The 18698-nt window shown below is 49.0% G+C and overlaps 2 protein-coding genes across 4 annotated transcripts in view; both read right to left on the bottom strand.

The window, feature by feature from the left end:
* IGDCC4 (immunoglobulin superfamily DCC subclass member 4) overlaps positions 1–286 on the bottom strand; it is a 78627-nt gene extending 78341 nt beyond the window's left edge. For both annotated transcript variants that reach the window (XM_042823949.1, XM_042823950.1), the window contains exon 1: positions 170–286. In XM_042823949.1, the coding sequence (XP_042679883.1) occupies positions 170–266 (97 nt within the window). In that variant the 5' untranslated portion in view covers positions 267–286. The remainder of the gene's footprint in view (positions 1–169) is intronic.
* A 5954-nt stretch (positions 287–6240) lies between these two features.
* The window catches only part of DPP8 (dipeptidyl peptidase 8), a 31508-nt gene continuing 19050 nt past the window's right edge, over positions 6241–18698 (bottom strand). The window contains exons 18-24 of one of the 2 annotated variants that reach the window (XM_042823952.1): positions 17233–17375; positions 16456–16567; positions 14604–15876; positions 13148–13262; positions 8679–8857; positions 7397–7448; positions 6241–6814 (exon numbers count right to left, since the gene is read on the bottom strand). In XM_042823952.1, coding sequence (XP_042679886.1) covers positions 15754–15876; positions 16456–16567; positions 17233–17375 — 378 coding nt within the window. In that variant the 3' untranslated portion in view covers positions 6241–6814; positions 7397–7448; positions 8679–8857; positions 13148–13262; positions 14604–15753. Of the gene's footprint in view, positions 6815–7396; positions 7449–8678; positions 8858–13147; positions 13263–14603; positions 15877–16455; positions 16568–17232; positions 17376–18698 lie in introns of those variants that run through there. The other variant, XM_042823954.1, reaches the window with a different exon arrangement.

Here is an 18698-nt window from a genome sequence, read left to right as displayed (position 1 = left end):
TGAGGGGAGCGGGCGCTGAGGGGAGCGGGCGCTGAGGGGAGCGGGCGGACCGCCGCCTCCCGCCCCGCTGAGCGCTGTGGGCAGGTGGCAGCGCGGCCCCACGCGTGACCGCCGCCTCCCACGGGCGCGACCCCGCTCTGCTCCGCTCTCCTCCCTCCTCCTCGCCTACCTTGCACGGTCAGCACGGCGAAGCAGACACAAAGCAGATCCTCCAGCGCCATGTAAGCCCCGCCGGGCGCCGGGAGCTGGGGCCGCCGCGGCCGCATTTACCAGGGGAGCGCGCTCTCCCGCCGCCCCACCGCCATCTTGTGCGAGCGCCCCGGCCCCGCGCTGCCCGCCGGGCCCGCTGCTGCCGGCGGGGGGAGGAGGAGAAGGAGGAGGAGGGGGCGGCCGGGCTGCGCCGCTCGCCGCTCCGCCTTTGTCAGCGAGCTGCCGCCGAGCCGAGCCCCGCACCGCCGCTTTCTCCTCCTCCTCCTCCGCCCGCCCAACAGGTTGCTGGCAGCCGGGGCCGGCCCGCTGCTGAGGGCGGGCGGCAGGTGCGGGGCTGAGGGGAACGGGGCTCAGAACCGCTCGCTGGGCTTTTTGCTCACGGTGTTAAGATTCCTTCTCGTTAAGGGTATTTAGTCACTTATCGGCGCGCGCCACGGCAGCGGAGCCGTGCCGCACATCGCGCACGCGGCTGCCCGCCGGCGCTGCTCCGCCGCGCGGTTGGCGCGAAGCCGGAGGCGGCCGCGTGCTGAGCGAGCTCCGCTCCAGGCTCGGAACGCACGGCTCGCGGGAACGGACCCGAGGCAGAGCTCGGGGTGTGACAGCAGGCTGACAGCGCAGCTCCGTCCCGCAGCTCTCGCGTGCAGAGCTGACGATTGACAGCCCTCCTTTCTCTCCGGCTTTTTCCCACCTGCTCCCTTCTGTGAGAGGTGGCTTTAAAGGTGCTGTCAGATGGTTTTAACGAGGCTGGAGGAATGCCTCCTCATTGTGCCTGCTCTGGTTTGCTTGCAGACACACCCCTGCTCTTTTTTTCCTCGTATCCTGCACATTTCTCCTTCCCTGTAAGCAAGGAAACCTTTACCTAAATTCCGGGCTAGCCCAGCACGATATAAGAAATGAAAACTGCTCTTTGGCTGCTTCTCGTGCAGTGCGGTTCAGAGCCTGGAGGTGTGGTCCAAACAGAGACCTTAAAGGAAATGAAAGAGACAGAAGTTACTTGCAAATTCAGGAGGATACAAACTTAAAGCAGGATGACTATTTTAAAAATCAGCATGTGTGTGTTCTTATTCTGGGCTGAGCTTGTTTTGTATTCCCTTATTTTAACCCTGCACGCTAAAGAGGACAATTTCCATTTGGAATATGCACTTGCTTTCCAGACTGCATGCCCTGCAAACCCCCTATCAGAAGCAGCTCCACCTCAAATCCTGGGCTGCCAAACCCCAACACCCTGAACTCAGAGCACACTGAAGCCTTTGTAGACATGAAACCATCCCCTCCCCGGGCTTAGTGCCCTCCAGTTCCACAGATAATCCCTTCTGCCCACAGCCATCACACAGGGGTCAGTGCTGGAGATGCTCACGTTGCTGCTCTTCCAAACAGGACTGAGTGGCCCATTCTTACACAGCCCCTGCCCTGGTTGCCACCTGCCTTTAGCTGCAGACAGGTCTCCAACATGGGGCTCTATGATGGATGTGAACTGCTCTCATTACCAGAAGAGGTGGCTGCTTTCTCCTTTGAGCCAGCATTAGAGCCTGGAGATGGACAGAGGAAGGGACGGAGCTGAAAACTTGACTGGCAACAGCAATAGCAGCAAAATCAACCCTCTGCTCCAGCTGCCTGTTCAGTCACCCATGAGCTGGTGCCAGCAGAACGAAAGCAGTGGGAACAAGTAGGCAGAGGCATGAAGAAGCTTTCAGTGGCAACACAAAGCCAGTGCTCAAACTCATTGCAAAGCTGCAGCCTCACTCATCCCAGAGCAGGAATCTCTCAGGGACCTTTCCTACGAGGATCACTTCTTTGCCAGACTTTTGGTCTGGCAGCAACTCCTGCACGAGGATGCATTGACTTCCAGATGAGAGAAGCGACGGTAGCCTCCTGCTCTGTATGTGCAAGCAATGCCAAACAGGAGCAGCTGGTTGCACATAATAACATGCATTGTGTAAGTGAGCAACACAATAAGCAATTTGCTCGACAACCCGGGGACATCAGGACAGTTCTGTACAACAGAGAATAAAGAAAAGGGTAAAAAAACATGTGATGACCAAACCCTAAGGGATCCTCAGTCTACTACACATTCATTTCATTACGCTTGCTCTTATAAATATTTATTATGCTGGCTATCTCATCATTCTTCCAGCAATGGGTGCTGCGTTACTGCTGTGCCCAGAGAGGGCTTTCCCCCTTCCCTGGTTCTGCTGCAGGCAGTCGGCACTTGCCAAAGATAGATAGGGAACAGGAGCATGACATTAACAATGGAAAATGCCACTTAAAATGGGGCTCTGGGGCAGATATTGGCAGGTGCATTGTTAGGAGAAAAACAAATAGAAGAGGAAAAGCCAGCAGGTAATGAGATTTGGAAGCTCGTATTTAAAACACGCACACTGCAGACAAGGGGCTGGTCCTACAGCCAGAACCACGAGTGCAGAAATCTGCATGCACCCAGGATGGGGGAGGCTGGATTCAGATGAGTGCTGGGCTGTGAAATGGCTCACAGCGAGACCAAGGCTTGGTCTGAATAGCAACATCACCTGCCTGCACATGGGAACCATCATGCTAAAGCAACCTGTATACATAAAGCTTGGGGTTTGTTCTTTTTTGTCTCTTCATCTCATATCACTGCCTGGACATCCTCCGTGCCCTGCTCCCAGCTGCTCACTGGGACTTGTCACCCAAGTGAGGATTTGAATGATCGAATGCTAACCTGCCTTGCACAGAACCCCACCACTGCTTCGTTATTCGAGACAGTGGCTGGGGTTGGGTTACTGAAAGCCTGCTTCAGGAAAACATGCTGAGACAGCCCAGGTTGGCAGATCTGAGATGAAATGAATGTTTTGTTAAAGTTAGTCCCTTGCCTCCAGCCAAGAGTCTTTTTTGTGCCTATGTATTAGTTAACCACCTTGTTCACTGCCAGTTATAACCAAATAAAACTCCAGCAGAAACACCCCCGTGTGTTACAAGCAGTTGCACAGAACATCACTGTCCTATAAACACACATCTGTGAAAAAAATATTTGCTCATAAACAACATCTGTGTACCTCTCCCTACAGCAGTTGCCAAGCGTCACTAAAAGGTGTGATCCTTAAATAGTCTAAATTCTATCTGTTGCCACGCTACCTAATAACCTAATAAGGTTGGTTTTAGGCATAAAGAACATATGTAACATCAGGAACTGCTGCGCATAAGGGCTGCTGATAGAAACACCCGCCAGGCTCCTTTGTAGTGGGAAATGTGTCCGTGTGCCAAAAAGAAGGATCTGCTCTGAAGTTTTATTAGATCTCCAGCGCTGCTATAAAACGCCACACTCCGAGCAAGCAGCAGGCAGGCTGCATGCTGAGCATCATCATGCCACCCTCTGGTGGCTGAGCCCTGAAAATGGAGCAGCTAGCACCCAAGGATACATGATACCTGTATGCCATCAGGGCGTTTTTGGCACCCACGGATCTGGCTTGTGTGCCAGCAGGTGGTTTTGTAGCACTGAGCTGAACACGGGTAAGCAGCAGCAGCCACCTTTCAGCCAGCATCGCTCAGATCTGGCTTCCAAGCTAAGGGGAAGGCTTGAATGAAAACACACCTGCACTTGGGAGATGCTGGGACCTGAGCTGAGGCTTTCATCCCAGCCTGACACGCTGAAGCTCTGCAGATGTTCATGGAGGACAGGCCTTAGACTTCTACATCTCTGGCTATTCTCTGCTCAGAAACTGGGGCCATATACCTTCCTCTTAAGATAGCTTCAGCTACAAAGCCCTGTATAGTATTTCACACAGAGGCACAGAACCTGACAGCTTTACACATTTCTCCCCTGCACAGAGAACCTCTGCTACCCTGCACCTTCCACCCAGCCCCACGCCGGGCACCAATAACACTGACACCTCCCTTCAGGTGAAGACTTCTAACACCATTACTCAGACACGGCCATTCTGCACCAGGAGTGGGTGCTGGCTCTCACAGCATCCTCCATGCCCTCCTTGTGTAACACAGGCTATTCCCATCCATCTGACAGTCCTGCGACCCTCAATAGATGATGTATTTATTTATGGATTACTGACCACAAGAAAGAGAAGCTTTGCACCATTGTCAACCTTACAGCATTCGGTCTGCTATAAATAATGCATCATTGTTCAAGTGTTGGTTTATGGTTTAAGTTCAGTGGGCAGCGTGGAGCAGCAGACTCAGCAAAGATGAAGGCAGCGCAGGCTATGAGAAACAGCACCATCAGATGGAGAGCATTACAAAAGCAAAGCCCAAATGTAACATTCTCAGAGTTATTTTAATGTCAGCTCCTGCAGCCAGAGACCTGCTTTACCTCTACGTGAGAATCACACGAATCTGTGATTATCACTCTGCTTTCTCCCAGTTGTGAGCTAATTCGATTTCAGATAAACACTAATTAACACGAGAGGTCACCGCCGTGGCCAGCAGGCACCGATGCAACGTGGCGTTCAAACACTCAGAGATCAGAAGAGCCTCCGACGCTTCCTTTGAACTTCCCAATTAAATTCTGCACAAATAAAGCTATTGTTTTACATCTGCTTCATCCACAGGGGAGAGAGGGCAGAGAGCGATGAGATTGCTGCCTCTAATTGGGCTGTTTTCCCTCTTTTTTGACAGGTTCCCTCCCTGTGATTTTTTCCTCCAGACCGGGTGAAGGAAAGCTTGGCCACACTATTTGCAGGGCAGCTTTTGTGCTGCGAGGCTGCAAGCAAAGCTGTGGGGAATCTGATTTCCTTCTCGTGTGCAAATAGCTTTCCTAGAAAGTCTGACAGCCCTTAAGAATGACTCGTAAAACGTGTCTCTCTCTGGCTATTTAGGCAATTCTCTTTTGCCAATGAAGGAGAATATTAGATTAATCCAACTGCTGTAATAGCATTATCTCCCACTTGTAAAGAAAACATATTTTATGTCGTACGTACCCTGATGGAAACAACCTGTGGCTGTGCAGGGCCAGGCTGGTGCTGTGCCACGGGATGCACCGCGTCCTCAGTGGGCTTCAGAGGGGGTTTGTGATGTGTGAATTTCAGAGTTGTGCCACCACAGAGAAACCAAGGGGAGGGAGCACAGCGGGAGCTGCATGCCACTCTTATCTATGGGGAGCTCACCTCCTAAACTCAGGATCTGCTCAGAAAGTGGTGAGGTTCTGGCATTGCTGCCCATTGAAGCTGCGGGTGCTCCATCCCTCGAGGTGCCCGAGGCCATGGATGGGGCCCAGGGCAGCCTGAGCTGGCAGGGACAAACAGCCCACAGCAGAGGTGGGGTTCAAGGGCTTTAAGCTCTCATAGTTCTCATGGGCTGCCTCTTCTGCAGCTCTGCTGCTGTGCCTCAGTTCAGCAGCCAAGCCACCTGGCCCTCCACAGAGGAAGATGTGTTACTCTAAAACACTCATCCTCCCCATTACTGTGCTCCTGGATGCTGCAAATAGTGCTTTTCTGGGCCCAGGATTTAATCAGATTAATTAAACGGCACTTGTATTAATTTAAATTACAAGTATCTGAGGGCTCAGCCAAATCAAGTGATTTATGGGCCATATCAATCTAATTAATGCTACCAACTCTTAAAATAAAAACCTAATAAATGAGTTTATTATACAGATGTAGGATCGACTTATTAGTTTTGGGTCTCCAGTGCCACAGCCAATTTGAAACAAGTTTTATATCCTCACTGGGAAAAGGTCTTCTTTTCTGCCCTTCCTAATTGCTGTATTTAACAAGTACGTCCTATGGGTAAGGGAGAAATGAAGCACGCTCAGTTATCAGACCTGCAGCCAAGCTAAGAGGTCCCTAAGGTATTGGTGTGCACAAATGGCATGGGGTTGACAGCTTACAGCTGTAAGCACTAACAGAACAGCATTAGGACCCCAGGACTGTGGAATCACAGAGTCATAGAATGGTTCGGGTTGGGATGGACCTCAAACACCATCCAGTCCCAACCGCCCTGCCCTAGGACCCTATGTCAGCCAGAGCTGGGAATTAATTCCCTCCAGAAATTTTTGCACATGAAAAGGTTTCCCCATGGGTTGAAGACCACCAGCTTACATTGTTAAAGAAGTACAAGGAATGTTTATTTCAGCTAAAATGGAAGAGCCCACACCGTTAGCCCCCTCACGGCTGTTGCGTGCAGCAAAACCTCAGCAGTCGTAATTTGTAATAACAGAGCAGCATTACCTGCTTTATTTAAAAATGCATGAGCTGGAAGAGAGTTTGAGTTGAGAATTTGAAGCACAAATAGATTTTATTAGAAATAATTAAATCCAGGAAGAGCCAGCAGAGGTTTTATCACTGCGGCGTTGCTGCGTGTGGGCAGGGGCATGGTGACAGCTCTGCTGAATGCCAGATATCACCGAGACATTTTCAAATGAAAGCCAGAGCTCATCCAGGAACACTGTTAAAAGGTGTAAAATGGCCGGATGGCACCGAAATGTTTAAATCTGGCCTTTGCTAAATGTTAATGGATAAACTCTACATCATACATCCAGCCTCCCACATTAAAATCAGCTCTGGCCAGAAGGAGGATGAGAGATGGAGAATAGTTTTGTATGAAGATAAAAAATAGCTCCTACTTTGATGTGACTCCGAGCTCAGTTGGAAATAGCTGTGTTTCCTTCTTGGACAACCTATGTAAAAATATGACAGAAATGTGTATTTGGTACAAGTCTGGCTGCAAAGAAAACCAAACCATGGTGCAAGTACAAATGAGCTGCGGATGCTCTTGCAAAGAGGCAGTACAGATTTCAGCTGCAACTGGCACATTTTGCAGCAGGGCTTTAGGGCTGCTGGCCACCTTGTGTGTGTTTGCATGTTTATATGAAGCTGGTCCAACCACAAGGAGACAACCCAAGCTGGAAAGGCCGCAGGGTGCCCTCCCAGGCTGCCTGCTGGGCTCCGAGATGGGATCGATGGCCACCACGCGGTGGCCAGCAGCAGCTGTGCCACAGGAATGGGAATTCTTCCTGAAGCAGAGCGCACACAGCAGGGAAGAGCATAATCTGCTTGATTTACGGGCTGCGGCTCTAGTTTAAAATACATTAGGCTCCAACTATTTAATTACTGGGCACTACCAAATCACGGAGACAGAGGAGTCGGTCACGTCTGCTAATGCCAACATTTATCATCCTATTTATCTGTTCCAGCTTCTGAGAGCCATATCGAATCACTTCCCTCTATTAGCTAATAACATGCGAGTTTATTCCTCGTACCTCAGGGCGGCCCTCGATGGATATTACAGCACTGTTGGCAGCACACATCTACCTGGGGATAGATAAACCAGTTTAGAGCATATAAAGAACTGTAATCACCAGCCAGAACTGGCACCGCGACCCAAGCCCATTTCTCTGCTGTCCCTGCCCCAGGACATCAATTCCCACTGGGTAGCGACCAGAGCCTGGGCTCTTGGGCCACTGGAGGGGCTGGAAATTTCTGAAAAATCCTTGACTACCTACAGTTGTAGAAATCCTGCGTGGCAAGGCTAAGAAAACACAAATGAGCAGCAGTGCTGCAATGAGCACAGCATTTCGGGGGAATCACCTCTGCCCCTCACAAGGTCCCCGGGAAGAACTCAGATGCGATGCTGTCTTAATTGATAGCCTGGCCACTTGGGGAAGCAGTATCCATAGAAACTAAGGGGCCTCCACGAGCCAACAAACAACGCTGCAAGAGCCCAGTAATGGCAGAAATAATGAGGTGTGGCCAGAAAAAAAAGAAAAATCCAAGCAGGCATCTCACGGGATGGAATGGGTCGGCCCAGCCTAATGAAAGCCTCACGGGTAGCGGTGGGAGCAGAGCGTGACCAGAGGATGGAGGAGAAGAGCCCTTGTGTCAGGAATAACTCTCCCAGGAGCAGCTGGAGGGCATGGCAAAGGAGCTGAGAGATGTTTCAGTGTCCCCCCATCGCCTTGGGGACAGCGCTTTGGCCCATGGGGACACTGGGCAGTGGGACTCGTGTCCCAGGGCTGCTCTCAATGCCACGTTCCCACGCGCCGCAGCTGAGTGTCTCCCACCCGCACGCACAGCACGGCACTGGGAGGGAGCCCTGACCTCCTTCTTAATTAGCTTAAAACCGCGCAATTAAAGAAAAAGGGAAAAAATAGAAAAAAAACCCCCTCGGTAAAAGCCAGTCGCAAATCAAAAGAGGCAACAGCGAGAGCAAGCAATGTGTCACCACAAGTGTCCGAGTCAATGGAAACCTTGTTAGGTGGGGAACAAGGGTCTCCACTAACAAGCTCTTATCTGTGTTTTTGTTTTCTATTGAAGGTGCATGTCATTAGGAGAAGTGTTAACAAGGGCTCTCAATAGCTTCATATGGCCAATGGCCTCTGAATATTCATGAAGGTGCGAACAGAATGTGGGAAAGCCGGGGAAGAAAAGGCAAGAAAGGCAGCAAGAGGGTTCATTGTGCCCCAAAGAAAGGGCCTATTGCTCGGTGGGAAAAGGGCTCCCGAATCACTGGGACAACTGCGTATTCCCCGGGCAAAACCTGACCTCCAAGCTGCCAATGGGGGCCGATGAAGCCAAAGTTGTGGATTTTTTGAGTGGCGCTGGCAGGAAACCAATGCCATCACTTCAGGTGTTCAGCTGTGATTCTACTTTAAGAAATAGAAAGGCGAAGGTGCGCGTCCAGCCACTCCACCACCGCTGCACCGTGTGGAGGGGAATGGCAGCTGGGGAAAAAAAATAAATAGTGAAATTCCAAACACAATGGGAAAGAAAAAGGGCCCATGCCCTGCCAACGCCAGGCCTGCTGCTGCCTATGCCGGGAACGTTCCATCAGCACGGACACAGTCAGCACAAAGCGGGGCTGAGCCGAACGACACCAGGACTGCGTGGACAAGGATTGCCTGGAAGACAACAGGACAGTTTCCAGGAGTTCCCAACCGCTTTCCATTTCAAGCAGGTTTAAACTTTCCGACCGTAACGCTGTCAAACGCAAACGTGAAAGGCTTTAATTCAAAGTGATAACGCTCAGATTCTGCCTCTCCAGAATTTCGCTTGGCAGAGCAAATCTGCTGTTTGCTTTTGATCTGTTTCAGAGCAGAAAAAAAAACAACACTGAAACTGCGAATTCCCTGCAAAGTGCACAGCGTGGCTCCCAGCCAGCCGGGCTGCGCAGCGTGGGAGGAGCGCGAGCCCCCATCTGCAGGGACCCAAGCACAGCTCTGTCTGCCGGCTCAGCCTGAAAAAAGCCTGCGGGGAGGGAGATGCAGCTATTTGCTCTCCTGTACCATTTGCAGATTCGTTCTTTCTCTCGTAAGGTATGCAGAGGATTTATTTAGTGCATTAGTTCTTCCAGGAAAGATATTTCCGTTTTGCTGCTCCAGACCAGAATTATGAACTCCAAACATTAAAAATAGATTGTATTGACAAATTGCTGGTGTAGGATGGGACTGGGCCAGGACCAACACAGGGCAATGCTGAAAACTGGAGGGATGAACAGCTCTCATCATCACAAACCCCACACCAGGACCCTTCAATGCTCTCACGCAACAGGATTCCCCTTGTTGCAGCCAGGACACCAAGGACAAATTTGGAGCATAGTCCATATCCGGGACATGCCAGCAGCACAGCTGTAGGGGATTTGTTGGGTGTGTGGAGCCCAGCAGCAGTGTGGATGAAGCAGTGTTCTGCTGGCATGGAGGGCATTTTTGAGCTCCTTCCAGCAACGAGCAGCAGGAAGCACATCTATGCCCACCAGCTTGTCCAACTGCAAATGAAACCCGCTTCTAAACTGTGCAGGAAAACACTTTTTACTGCAGCCTGAAAAGGCTGAGAAGTGCTGCAGCAATGCCATGCAGGGGAACAAATGAGTCTCCATGGGAACCATGGTACCATTCCTCCCCAGCAGCCAAAGGAGCGGACTCAGAATGGGCCAGAAATGGGAGAAGTGGGGTCTCAAAAGCTCGAAGGGTTTGCAGCCTCTGTTAATGCCAGCCAATGGAGGTGCACAAGGAAGGGTAGGAGCCTTCAACCCCACAGCCACCAACCTGGCCTAGAAATAAGCACCACCCAAGATGGGATGCTCAGCAGCAGCAGTCTGCCTGCCCAGTGGGGCAGGTGCTCATCTGACAGCACGATGTGGAAACACGGGAGCCACCAGTCAAACATTCCCTGAGAATCACAGCTCTGTGGGCTCTGCTGCCTCACCTATCAGATCCAGGCACAGAACTGCAATCACCGCAGGAGTTCTTCTTATATTTACAACTGCACCAAAACCCAAAGGCCCAGGTCCTGCCCAGCCCTCTCAGATCTGCAGTTCAGTGAGCAGGAAGCCAAGAGCAGTGAGCTCAGCTTGCTCTGAGTCACACAGCCAGTCTGCTGCACAGCCGACACCTCCAGCTTCACTCTTTTCCACAGCAGCATCCCCTCCCTGCTCAGAACACAACAGTCCTGGCTGCTTTCCATCAGTCCTACTCAGGGCAAAGATCCCGAAACACATCGGATACAGGCTTTGCTCACTCAGAAGCAAACCCAATGCACAAACACAGATAAATGAGCTCTCATGTTTGCAAAGCTCTGAGCACTGAGCAAAAACCCAGGCAGCCTCCAGCACGCAGCACTCACACCATGGCCAGCACAGTGATTTCTGAAAAACCTCATCTGGGATGTGACCCATCTGGGATGAGAAGTTCATTCTGCCCTGCAAACTTCTCATCTCTAGGAGCACGTTTAGCCTCAATTCAGCTCAAATGTCTGCAGAAAGTCTATTTTAAAGAGAAATATTTGCTTCCACTGCATACCCAAAGGTACAGTCAGCTCAAGTGACAGCAATTAGTTAAGGAAGCAACTTCATAATTTATTCATCGTACAGATGAAAATCACCACCACCCAGAAGGTTTGCAGCAGTTCATTCAGCAGCACACAGGAGCACGTGAGGAAACCTTCCCCTCTGCTACCTGGTGGTGAGGATGCCTGCACATCCAGCTGAGGGGCAGCAGCCCTGTGGCTGCTCCAGAATTGGCCCTGGGCTGACATGATGCTCGTGGCCCAGCTTGTGCTGTATGATGGCTCCTGAACGCTACAGGGAAAGCTTTGCTATGTTATGGTAGGGTCTAAAACCCCAGAGGGAGATGCAGTGCATCATCACACTGCTGGTTACCAGCTCACTTCTGAGAGCCATCAGAATGAGTGCCCTGGGAAACCTGATCATGTGGGTGGCAACCCTACACACGACCAGGGGTTGGGACCAGGTCTTTCTAAGGTCCATTCCAAGCCAAGCCATGCCAAGAACAGGCAGCCCTGCTCTAAGAGTGAAAAGTCAGCAATAAACGAGTGACACAACTTGTTGAACATGACCACCCCGTGCCCTCCACCATCCGTTCTGGGTCAGCACTAAGCAGAACTGGGGCACCCATAAAGACCAATCACCTCAAGGCCCGTGAGGCCCAGCAGGAGGTGGCACGCATCCCCTCCTCTCTCCCACCTCACCACACAGGGCACCAGAGCCACGTCCCGCACTGTGCTGCGCCCACCCTGGGCAGCAAGGAAGGAATGTGCCCAGATCCACAGCCAAGGGCTGCTCCCAGCACACAGGAATGGGAAGAAGCAGGAGTGCGGTTATACCAAGCAAGTGCCTGAACTTCCTGTTTGTATCAATTAATCACAAGGGACAGGAAAAACCAGATGCTTTCACTAAATGCCCAACAAGTGCATGAAATGCACACGCACATTTTCCATCACTGCTGCTCTCCGCAGCACAAAGCAAGGAGATCTAATTATGCACAAACTCTACTAAATCAAGAAGAGAGACAGTTGAAAATGAGCGGGGGTGGGGGGGGAAGGGGAACCATTTAATTCAATTTATTTAGCAGCATCTTTATTGCCACAAAGGTTTTGTAATAAAAAGCAGCAAAACAAATGTCTCCACTTTACACGATTAAAAGCTAAGTCGCTAGAAAGGTGGGGGAGGGAGACCATAAACCCACTGGAGTGAGACATGCAGTTCTGTTAATGCAAACAGCAGGCACTTCTCCTAACATTAAAAACCTGAACTCTGTGCAGAACATCTACGTAAAAACCACGCCAAGAGCTCTCTGCGAAAGGACTGTCTGAAGACCCACGAGGGGTGCATGGAAGTCTTTGCAGGGCTCTGGTACTCCACTAAACAGGCAGTTCAAAGCAGTATCCTAATCCGGGCCGTTATTTCATTCACTTGTACTCTATTATTGCCTCATCAGAAGCCGAACGTCATGCCAGCAGCAGCAGCCTTCTGTACGGACACAGCAGAAGCACAACCCGGTGCTCCCCCCATGGAGTGGTGCTGGGACCCCATGGTGAAGCTGGGAAATCTCTGCAGTGCGTGGCACACGCTGTGCTTGGGGAGGAAGCAGCACCCATATCTCTGCTCAAAGTATTTCTCTCATTCCCCAAACAGAACTAGCAATAACCAGAGAATGCATTTTCCATTGCGATATAATGAAGCTAATTGATTTTCAAAGCTTTACATGAGGCTTGAATTCATTATTTCATTAACGAACATTTTGAAGTTAAGAGAGCTTACAAAAACTCAGCAGCTCTGGTTAATTACCAATTATATTTTGTTCTGAATAGAAGACCACTGGAAACCAAGGGACGGGGCAGGGAGTGCAATTCCTGTGTGAAGGGTGAAACCCCATTTGGCAAAATTCCTGAAGGCTGCCATAAGAAGGGACAGAGATTGGGCTCCCACAGAAACAACCTCAACAAATCCCAGCCACCGCCACTGCTGGCATCACCACCCAACTTCAGCACCACCGCTCAGATCCCCAGGTTTCTTGTATTCTTTGAGGTACGAGACGTTAAAACATTCATCTCCAAAGACATCAGTGCAACTGCTGGGAAGGAGCCAATGCCCACTGTGCAACGAAGGCTGCGTCTCCCTCCTGCTCAGCGCAGGTGCCTGCTGGGCACAGAGCACACTGCTGCATCCGACCCCCAGGCACCCATCCGTGCTCTGAGAGCCCTCGGCACCTCCCTACCTCAGTCTCAAAGCTCACACGAGGCATCTCTGACCAGAACTGCAAAGCTCTGCTGATAAATCCTCCCAGCACTTCTGCAGGATAAGAGAGCAGGGGGTCTTAAAGTGCTTGGCTGCTGTAAAAAGAAAAAACTTTTGTAGGAAAAAAAGAATGTGTTGCAAAATAGAGTACTTACAGTGCTTTGCACCTTAATAGCTTTTCAATAGGTATATTTAAAACAACAAAAAGATGTGTTATTTAAAAAGTTATATGTCAGCACTTACAATCCTGTGCTAAATCAAAATCCAGCCTGGTTTACTTGCATAACATTTAGTTCTTCAGTTGCCAAAGAAGCACTGCTTGATGAAGGTTTTTTGTTTTTTTTTTTTTTTCTTTTTTACACAAAAGGATCAATTTTGCCTTAAAAATCATAAACATTTACATTCAAGGGTACTCACCTCTAGAAAAAGAGCAGAAACACCCCAAAAGCAAGTTAAATATTGAACAAAATATAAACAACCTTGGAAAAGGTGATGCTATCCACGTGTAATTTTATACATATATGTATATATGAACAGATATAGATATATGTATATATCATACAGCATAAACATGTGAGGAACTGAAAAGAACTCCATCGTGACAGCTTTTACTTTTCTGTACTCCCTGCCACACTGCTCCAGACCAAAAGCTTCAGCACAATTACTCATCTCTCTGCACTGACTACAGCCCAGGTTCAGCCACAGTTCAGTTCTCAAAGAGGAGATGTCAGAAGGCCATGCCAGATCCCAGCAGCAAGGCTGTTACCGACCTGCTAAGGGGATTTCAACTCATCCACTGAAAAAACAGTGATCTGAAACCCCAATCCCCAAACTAAACGCTCCCACATCAGGGAAACGTACACCTACTGCATACCTGTTTGCTTTGGCTATCTTTTGCATAATCCCCAAGGCAAATCCTGTTCCCACATAACATTTCACACCCGTGTAACTGCAGTGGCTCTGCCAGTGTCAGCGCTCAGCAGCCTGACTGCAAAATGTGCAGTGTGATACAATACAATCAGATGGTGTTACATCCCAGAGTCTCATGGCCAAGCTGAACAGCACCACAGCGAGGAAAAGACAAGGGCACGTGTGGAGCACAAAGAGCATAAGTACTGAGAGGGATTCCATGTTTTGAAAAGATGAAAAGAAAAACCATGCTCAGCTTCTCTCTAGCACCAAAAAGGAAAGGAAAGGAAGTTCTTAGGTTTCTAAGAAAACCATTAAAACTTACAAGAGTCTCAGAGGCAGGTCCCAAGGGGAGAATTTCCTGGATTAAAGAGAATCATTTTGCCATGGATTTCTATCTCAAACAACTTGTTGCAAGTTTAAAGTAACTTCACATAAGACACTTTTTAGCCAAGCCTGCTGCTTAGTTAAAACCTCACTAACAAAAACACAACTGGGATTTCATCCTTTAGGCTTAGAGGGGTTACCTTAAGCTATGCAGAAGGGAGTTCTCAAACACAGCATCACAGTCATGCTATGCAGCAGTGCTGGAAATGACCTGGGACCAGAGGACTGAGCAGAGCCTGGGAAACAGTGCCTTGAATATAATCAGGAAATCCAATGGAGCAGCTCACACTGCCTGATGCGTAGTGTTCGTACGGTCTCTCCTCTCCAAATCCTCTGCAGACCCTTGAATCAGAGCGTTGGATCTCAGAACTGTAACAGGATGCATATATCTACATCATGCTGATGTGACAGTAAGAAAACAGTACTGCAAAAACAGCTCCAGAATGAACGTCAGGGAAAAATGTCAGCGAGGAACAGGCTGCACTTTTAAGCTTCTTTTAGAATTTACAAAGTCTCAGCAATTTGCCTTAAATTAGTTTGCATCCCAAATAAAAGATTGTTATGCTCACATCACAGTAAAACATCATTTCACTTCCCCAGGTGAAATCGAGTACAATCAGGATAGGATATCAATCTGCTGGAAGGAAAACCAGTACGACTTATCCTGAGAAGAAAAGCCATTTTTGAAAACAATCTGGCATCAGCTGAACTGAATCCAAAATTTAAAATCTTCTTAGGGCAGCTTAAAAGTGTTTCTCCTTAAAAAACAATCAGAAGCTGGATAGGGGACGTGTCTAACTTGGGACCAACTTCTCTGGAGTGAGACACATCCCGCTTAGGAAGCATAAAAGCTATACAATGACATTCAAAACGTAATGTACACATTGTAAGCATCCAGGTAAACTCCTGCTGTGTAGTGAGTAAACTTTCTAGTGTCAAGGAACACACTGTAAAAACACTGATTAGATCAGAGTCTTTTTAAAACGTGAAGATCTGGTGCTGTGGAAGTACTTTATCTTCAGTTGAGCTCCTCCCCCGAGAGAACACCCATGGTACTGCATTGCACTACAGACACTGGATTTTATTTACACCCTAAGCTTTAAGGTTATTAGGCCATCGTCCTTTAATTCCCTATATGGCACCAAATTTACTTTAAAAAAGTGTCTCTCTATGTATGAATGTGTGTGTACACGTGGCAGGCACCAAAATGCAAAGTTCTGTTGTTTTCTCTAGTTTCCTATCTCCTCATTCGGAACAGCAGCCAGCTGAGCAGAGTCCTGCAGAGGTGAGTTACATTGCCTTCAGGGCAGCAATGCGAGAGCCCAGATTCTCTTGCAGGTAATACAGTAGATGGAGTTCATAGTGCTCTCCCGACTCAGGCACCCTTATACTGTGCCTCTCCTGAGGGTAGATCTAAAATATAAAATAAAGTCATGAATACCCACAAAACTTTTGAGTGCCAACATTTAAACTGGTCCTGGAGTTCAAAACATGCGTGCCATCCCCATGCAGCAGCTCTGTCTGCACTTCAGCATCCCCTCCTCTACTTCCTGAGCCTGGAGACAACAACCTGCATCCTCTGATCCAGCTTGTGCTTAGCTGGATGCGACTCCTCGCTGAGCAGAAGCAGATCCTGCTTGGAGCCATCACGAACATCAGCGTGCTTCAGTTCTGCAGCACGATGCAGGGTACCTGGGCTACATCTGCACAGAACCAGCAGGGTTTCATTAATTACATAAGCCTGCTCTGTGCTGCACAGACACTGTAGTACTGCTTCCAAACTGTAGATCTCCTTGGGAGCAGCCTTCACTGCTCATTTACCTAGAAGTTGTTTGGTTTACTCATAAACCTTCCTTTAAAAAAAACACAGTAGGCTCAAATACTGGAGATTTACTCCAGAATCCCAAGCTGCCCAGAACAGACACAACACAAGCTTCTATTTGTACACCTCAAAGACAACACTTCATTTTCACATCCTCATTCTTGCCTTACCTGCAAGTCGTATGGCTTCCCAGCTCTCACTAAAAAGCTGAGCAAAATACTAGTGTGTGCAAAGTGAACGTTCTCATCCAAGAACCCATGTAGCAGCAGCAAACGGTTTGGTCTGAGGAAAGCAAGAGACAAACATTTCTAGATAGCATCCCAGAAGCTGCCACTCACTCCACAGTCCACAAACACTCCTTCCAAAAGAGCAAACAGTAAAAACGGCTGCACTGAAGAGAGTAACTTTGCTATTGAGAGCTGCCCTGGATGGACCTGCAGCTCGTCACAAACCCTCTCTTCCTCTACAAGCTCTTCCTGCACACGCACATAACAGTCACATCTTTTATCTGCACATTATCACTATTTTCAGAAACAATTCCTACCTTGGATAATTCAACAGCTTAACACTTGCTCAGAATCACTGCTGGTTTTCTGCTCTTTGGCAAGAAAGCCTGCAGCCTCAGCCTGCTCTGCAGACAACTCTGTGCTGACGCAGACTGAAAGCACGCAGAAAGCATGCTGATAAACTAACTTTTGTCTAGCTTACTGCGACTCTAAACTGCTAATCATATAACTGGAGATGTGTTTGTCATTTCTTTAGACATAAAAATAGTCTTAATTACAGCTAGGATAAAAGGAATTACTTGGAATGGTCCGTAATTATGCAAATGTTCATTCAAGTCTATTAAGCTCATTAGTGTTGTTTTTGTTTTAATACCAGCATTTATGATTCCGAGATTTAACTGCCAAGAACAGGAAATAAATAGTCTGCAGAACCAAACTTACTCAGAAGGAAACTTGTCAGCTTGCATGGCCACGGAACCCAGGTAGTAGCCCTGCTCGTTGTGCTCCGGGTGGCCCATGTAGCGCTCTGTGTAACCCGTGTCATAGAAAACCCACAGCGTCACGGGCGCTCCGGCGATGGCAACCTGCAAGTCAGCACGGCTCTCAGCACAGGGAAGGGATGACAACCCTGACACCTCGATCTGGGGACGTCCCTCCCTCCCTCATCGCTACCCCAGCGCTCAGGATACACGCTAGCGAGCTCTCCTTAGAGTCCACAGCAGTCCTTTCCACAGCTCGTGCATCTGCAGGCTTCAGCTACAGCCTATGTCCAGGCAGCTGCTAAAAGCAGGAAGATCCTATGGACAAATCGGGAGCAGCACTGAGCACACCTCCTGCAGGTCCTGCTGGAGGTAAGCAGACTTAATTCAAAACGTGGAGCGCCCTCCTTTGGGGTCACAGAACTTTGTATTAGAGCGTTTAACAGAAACTGGACTTAAGAGCTCCCTAGGACTCAGTAATCCCTCCTGCATACCTACCGACAGCATGCAGAGATGCTTGTGAGAAAAGACCAGTAAAAAACTAAACAAAATACAACTCGTTTCCAGTCAAGTATTTTTACATGATCATCCTTAAGGAGTTGTGAAAAGTAACGATTGAACCTCCCAGGAATACTGAGGTTGGATTTAGACAAAGCAAGGAGAACCACAAAGAGCAAACCGTGCTGAGAGCAATATTCAGCTCTCACCACATCTCTGCCTCTGACACTTGCCCAACAACAGTTTTGTCATTTACTGCAGTGTTCTCAAGTCATGTAAGCAGAAGCACCTCCTTCCAGCACCTCTCCCCACGGCCAGGTTGCCCCCCTGGCTGTTACAGAACACACTGTTACAAACCGATCTGGGAATAGATCAAGACTACAAAGAAACCATTCTCTTAGGACAGAAGGAGAGTAAAGAGGGAAGGAGGAAGAGATGGTGGTGCTGTTTCTCAGCGGGGTAATTTCCCTTGGTTGATTCACAGCACAAAGAGCTAAGCTGGCACAAAGCAGGCAAGAGTGACACTATATGAGGGACCTTCAGCACACGTGACCTCAGACTGGTAAAGCTACAGCAGCACTGTTACACTTCTGCAAGCTCAAAAGTCAATCAGCTTAAAGCTGTTCTACACAGCTCCAGAGAGGCAGCACCTTCTGTGTTCAGCTGAATGGGGTGAACAGTTGATTCTCCTCACCTCGGCTCACAAGAACTCTCAGATGTTTCAAGAAAACTGGCCTACCTGAACTGCCTCATACTCCTCTCACGTTACATTTCTTGGATACCCAAAAGCACCCTGCCCACATCAGCGCAGGAAGCCTCACAGACAGCACAGCACCTTCACATCAGGTCAGGATTATGTCAAGCTCACGTGGAGCTAAAGGAAGGAAGCACAGCGATGGTGCAGTCACACCAAATCGCCCTGAGGATGAA

The sequence above is a fragment of the Centrocercus urophasianus genome, unplaced genomic scaffold (assembly GCF_019232065.1).
Source record: "Centrocercus urophasianus isolate 14NV4802_14NV808 unplaced genomic scaffold, USGS_Curo_1.0 seq_23, whole genome shotgun sequence".
In the NCBI taxonomy this organism is placed as follows: domain Eukaryota; kingdom Metazoa; phylum Chordata; class Aves; order Galliformes; family Phasianidae; genus Centrocercus; species Centrocercus urophasianus.
The sequence above is the reverse complement of the archived record's forward strand: the minus strand, read 5'-3'. Positions and strand labels throughout refer to the sequence as shown.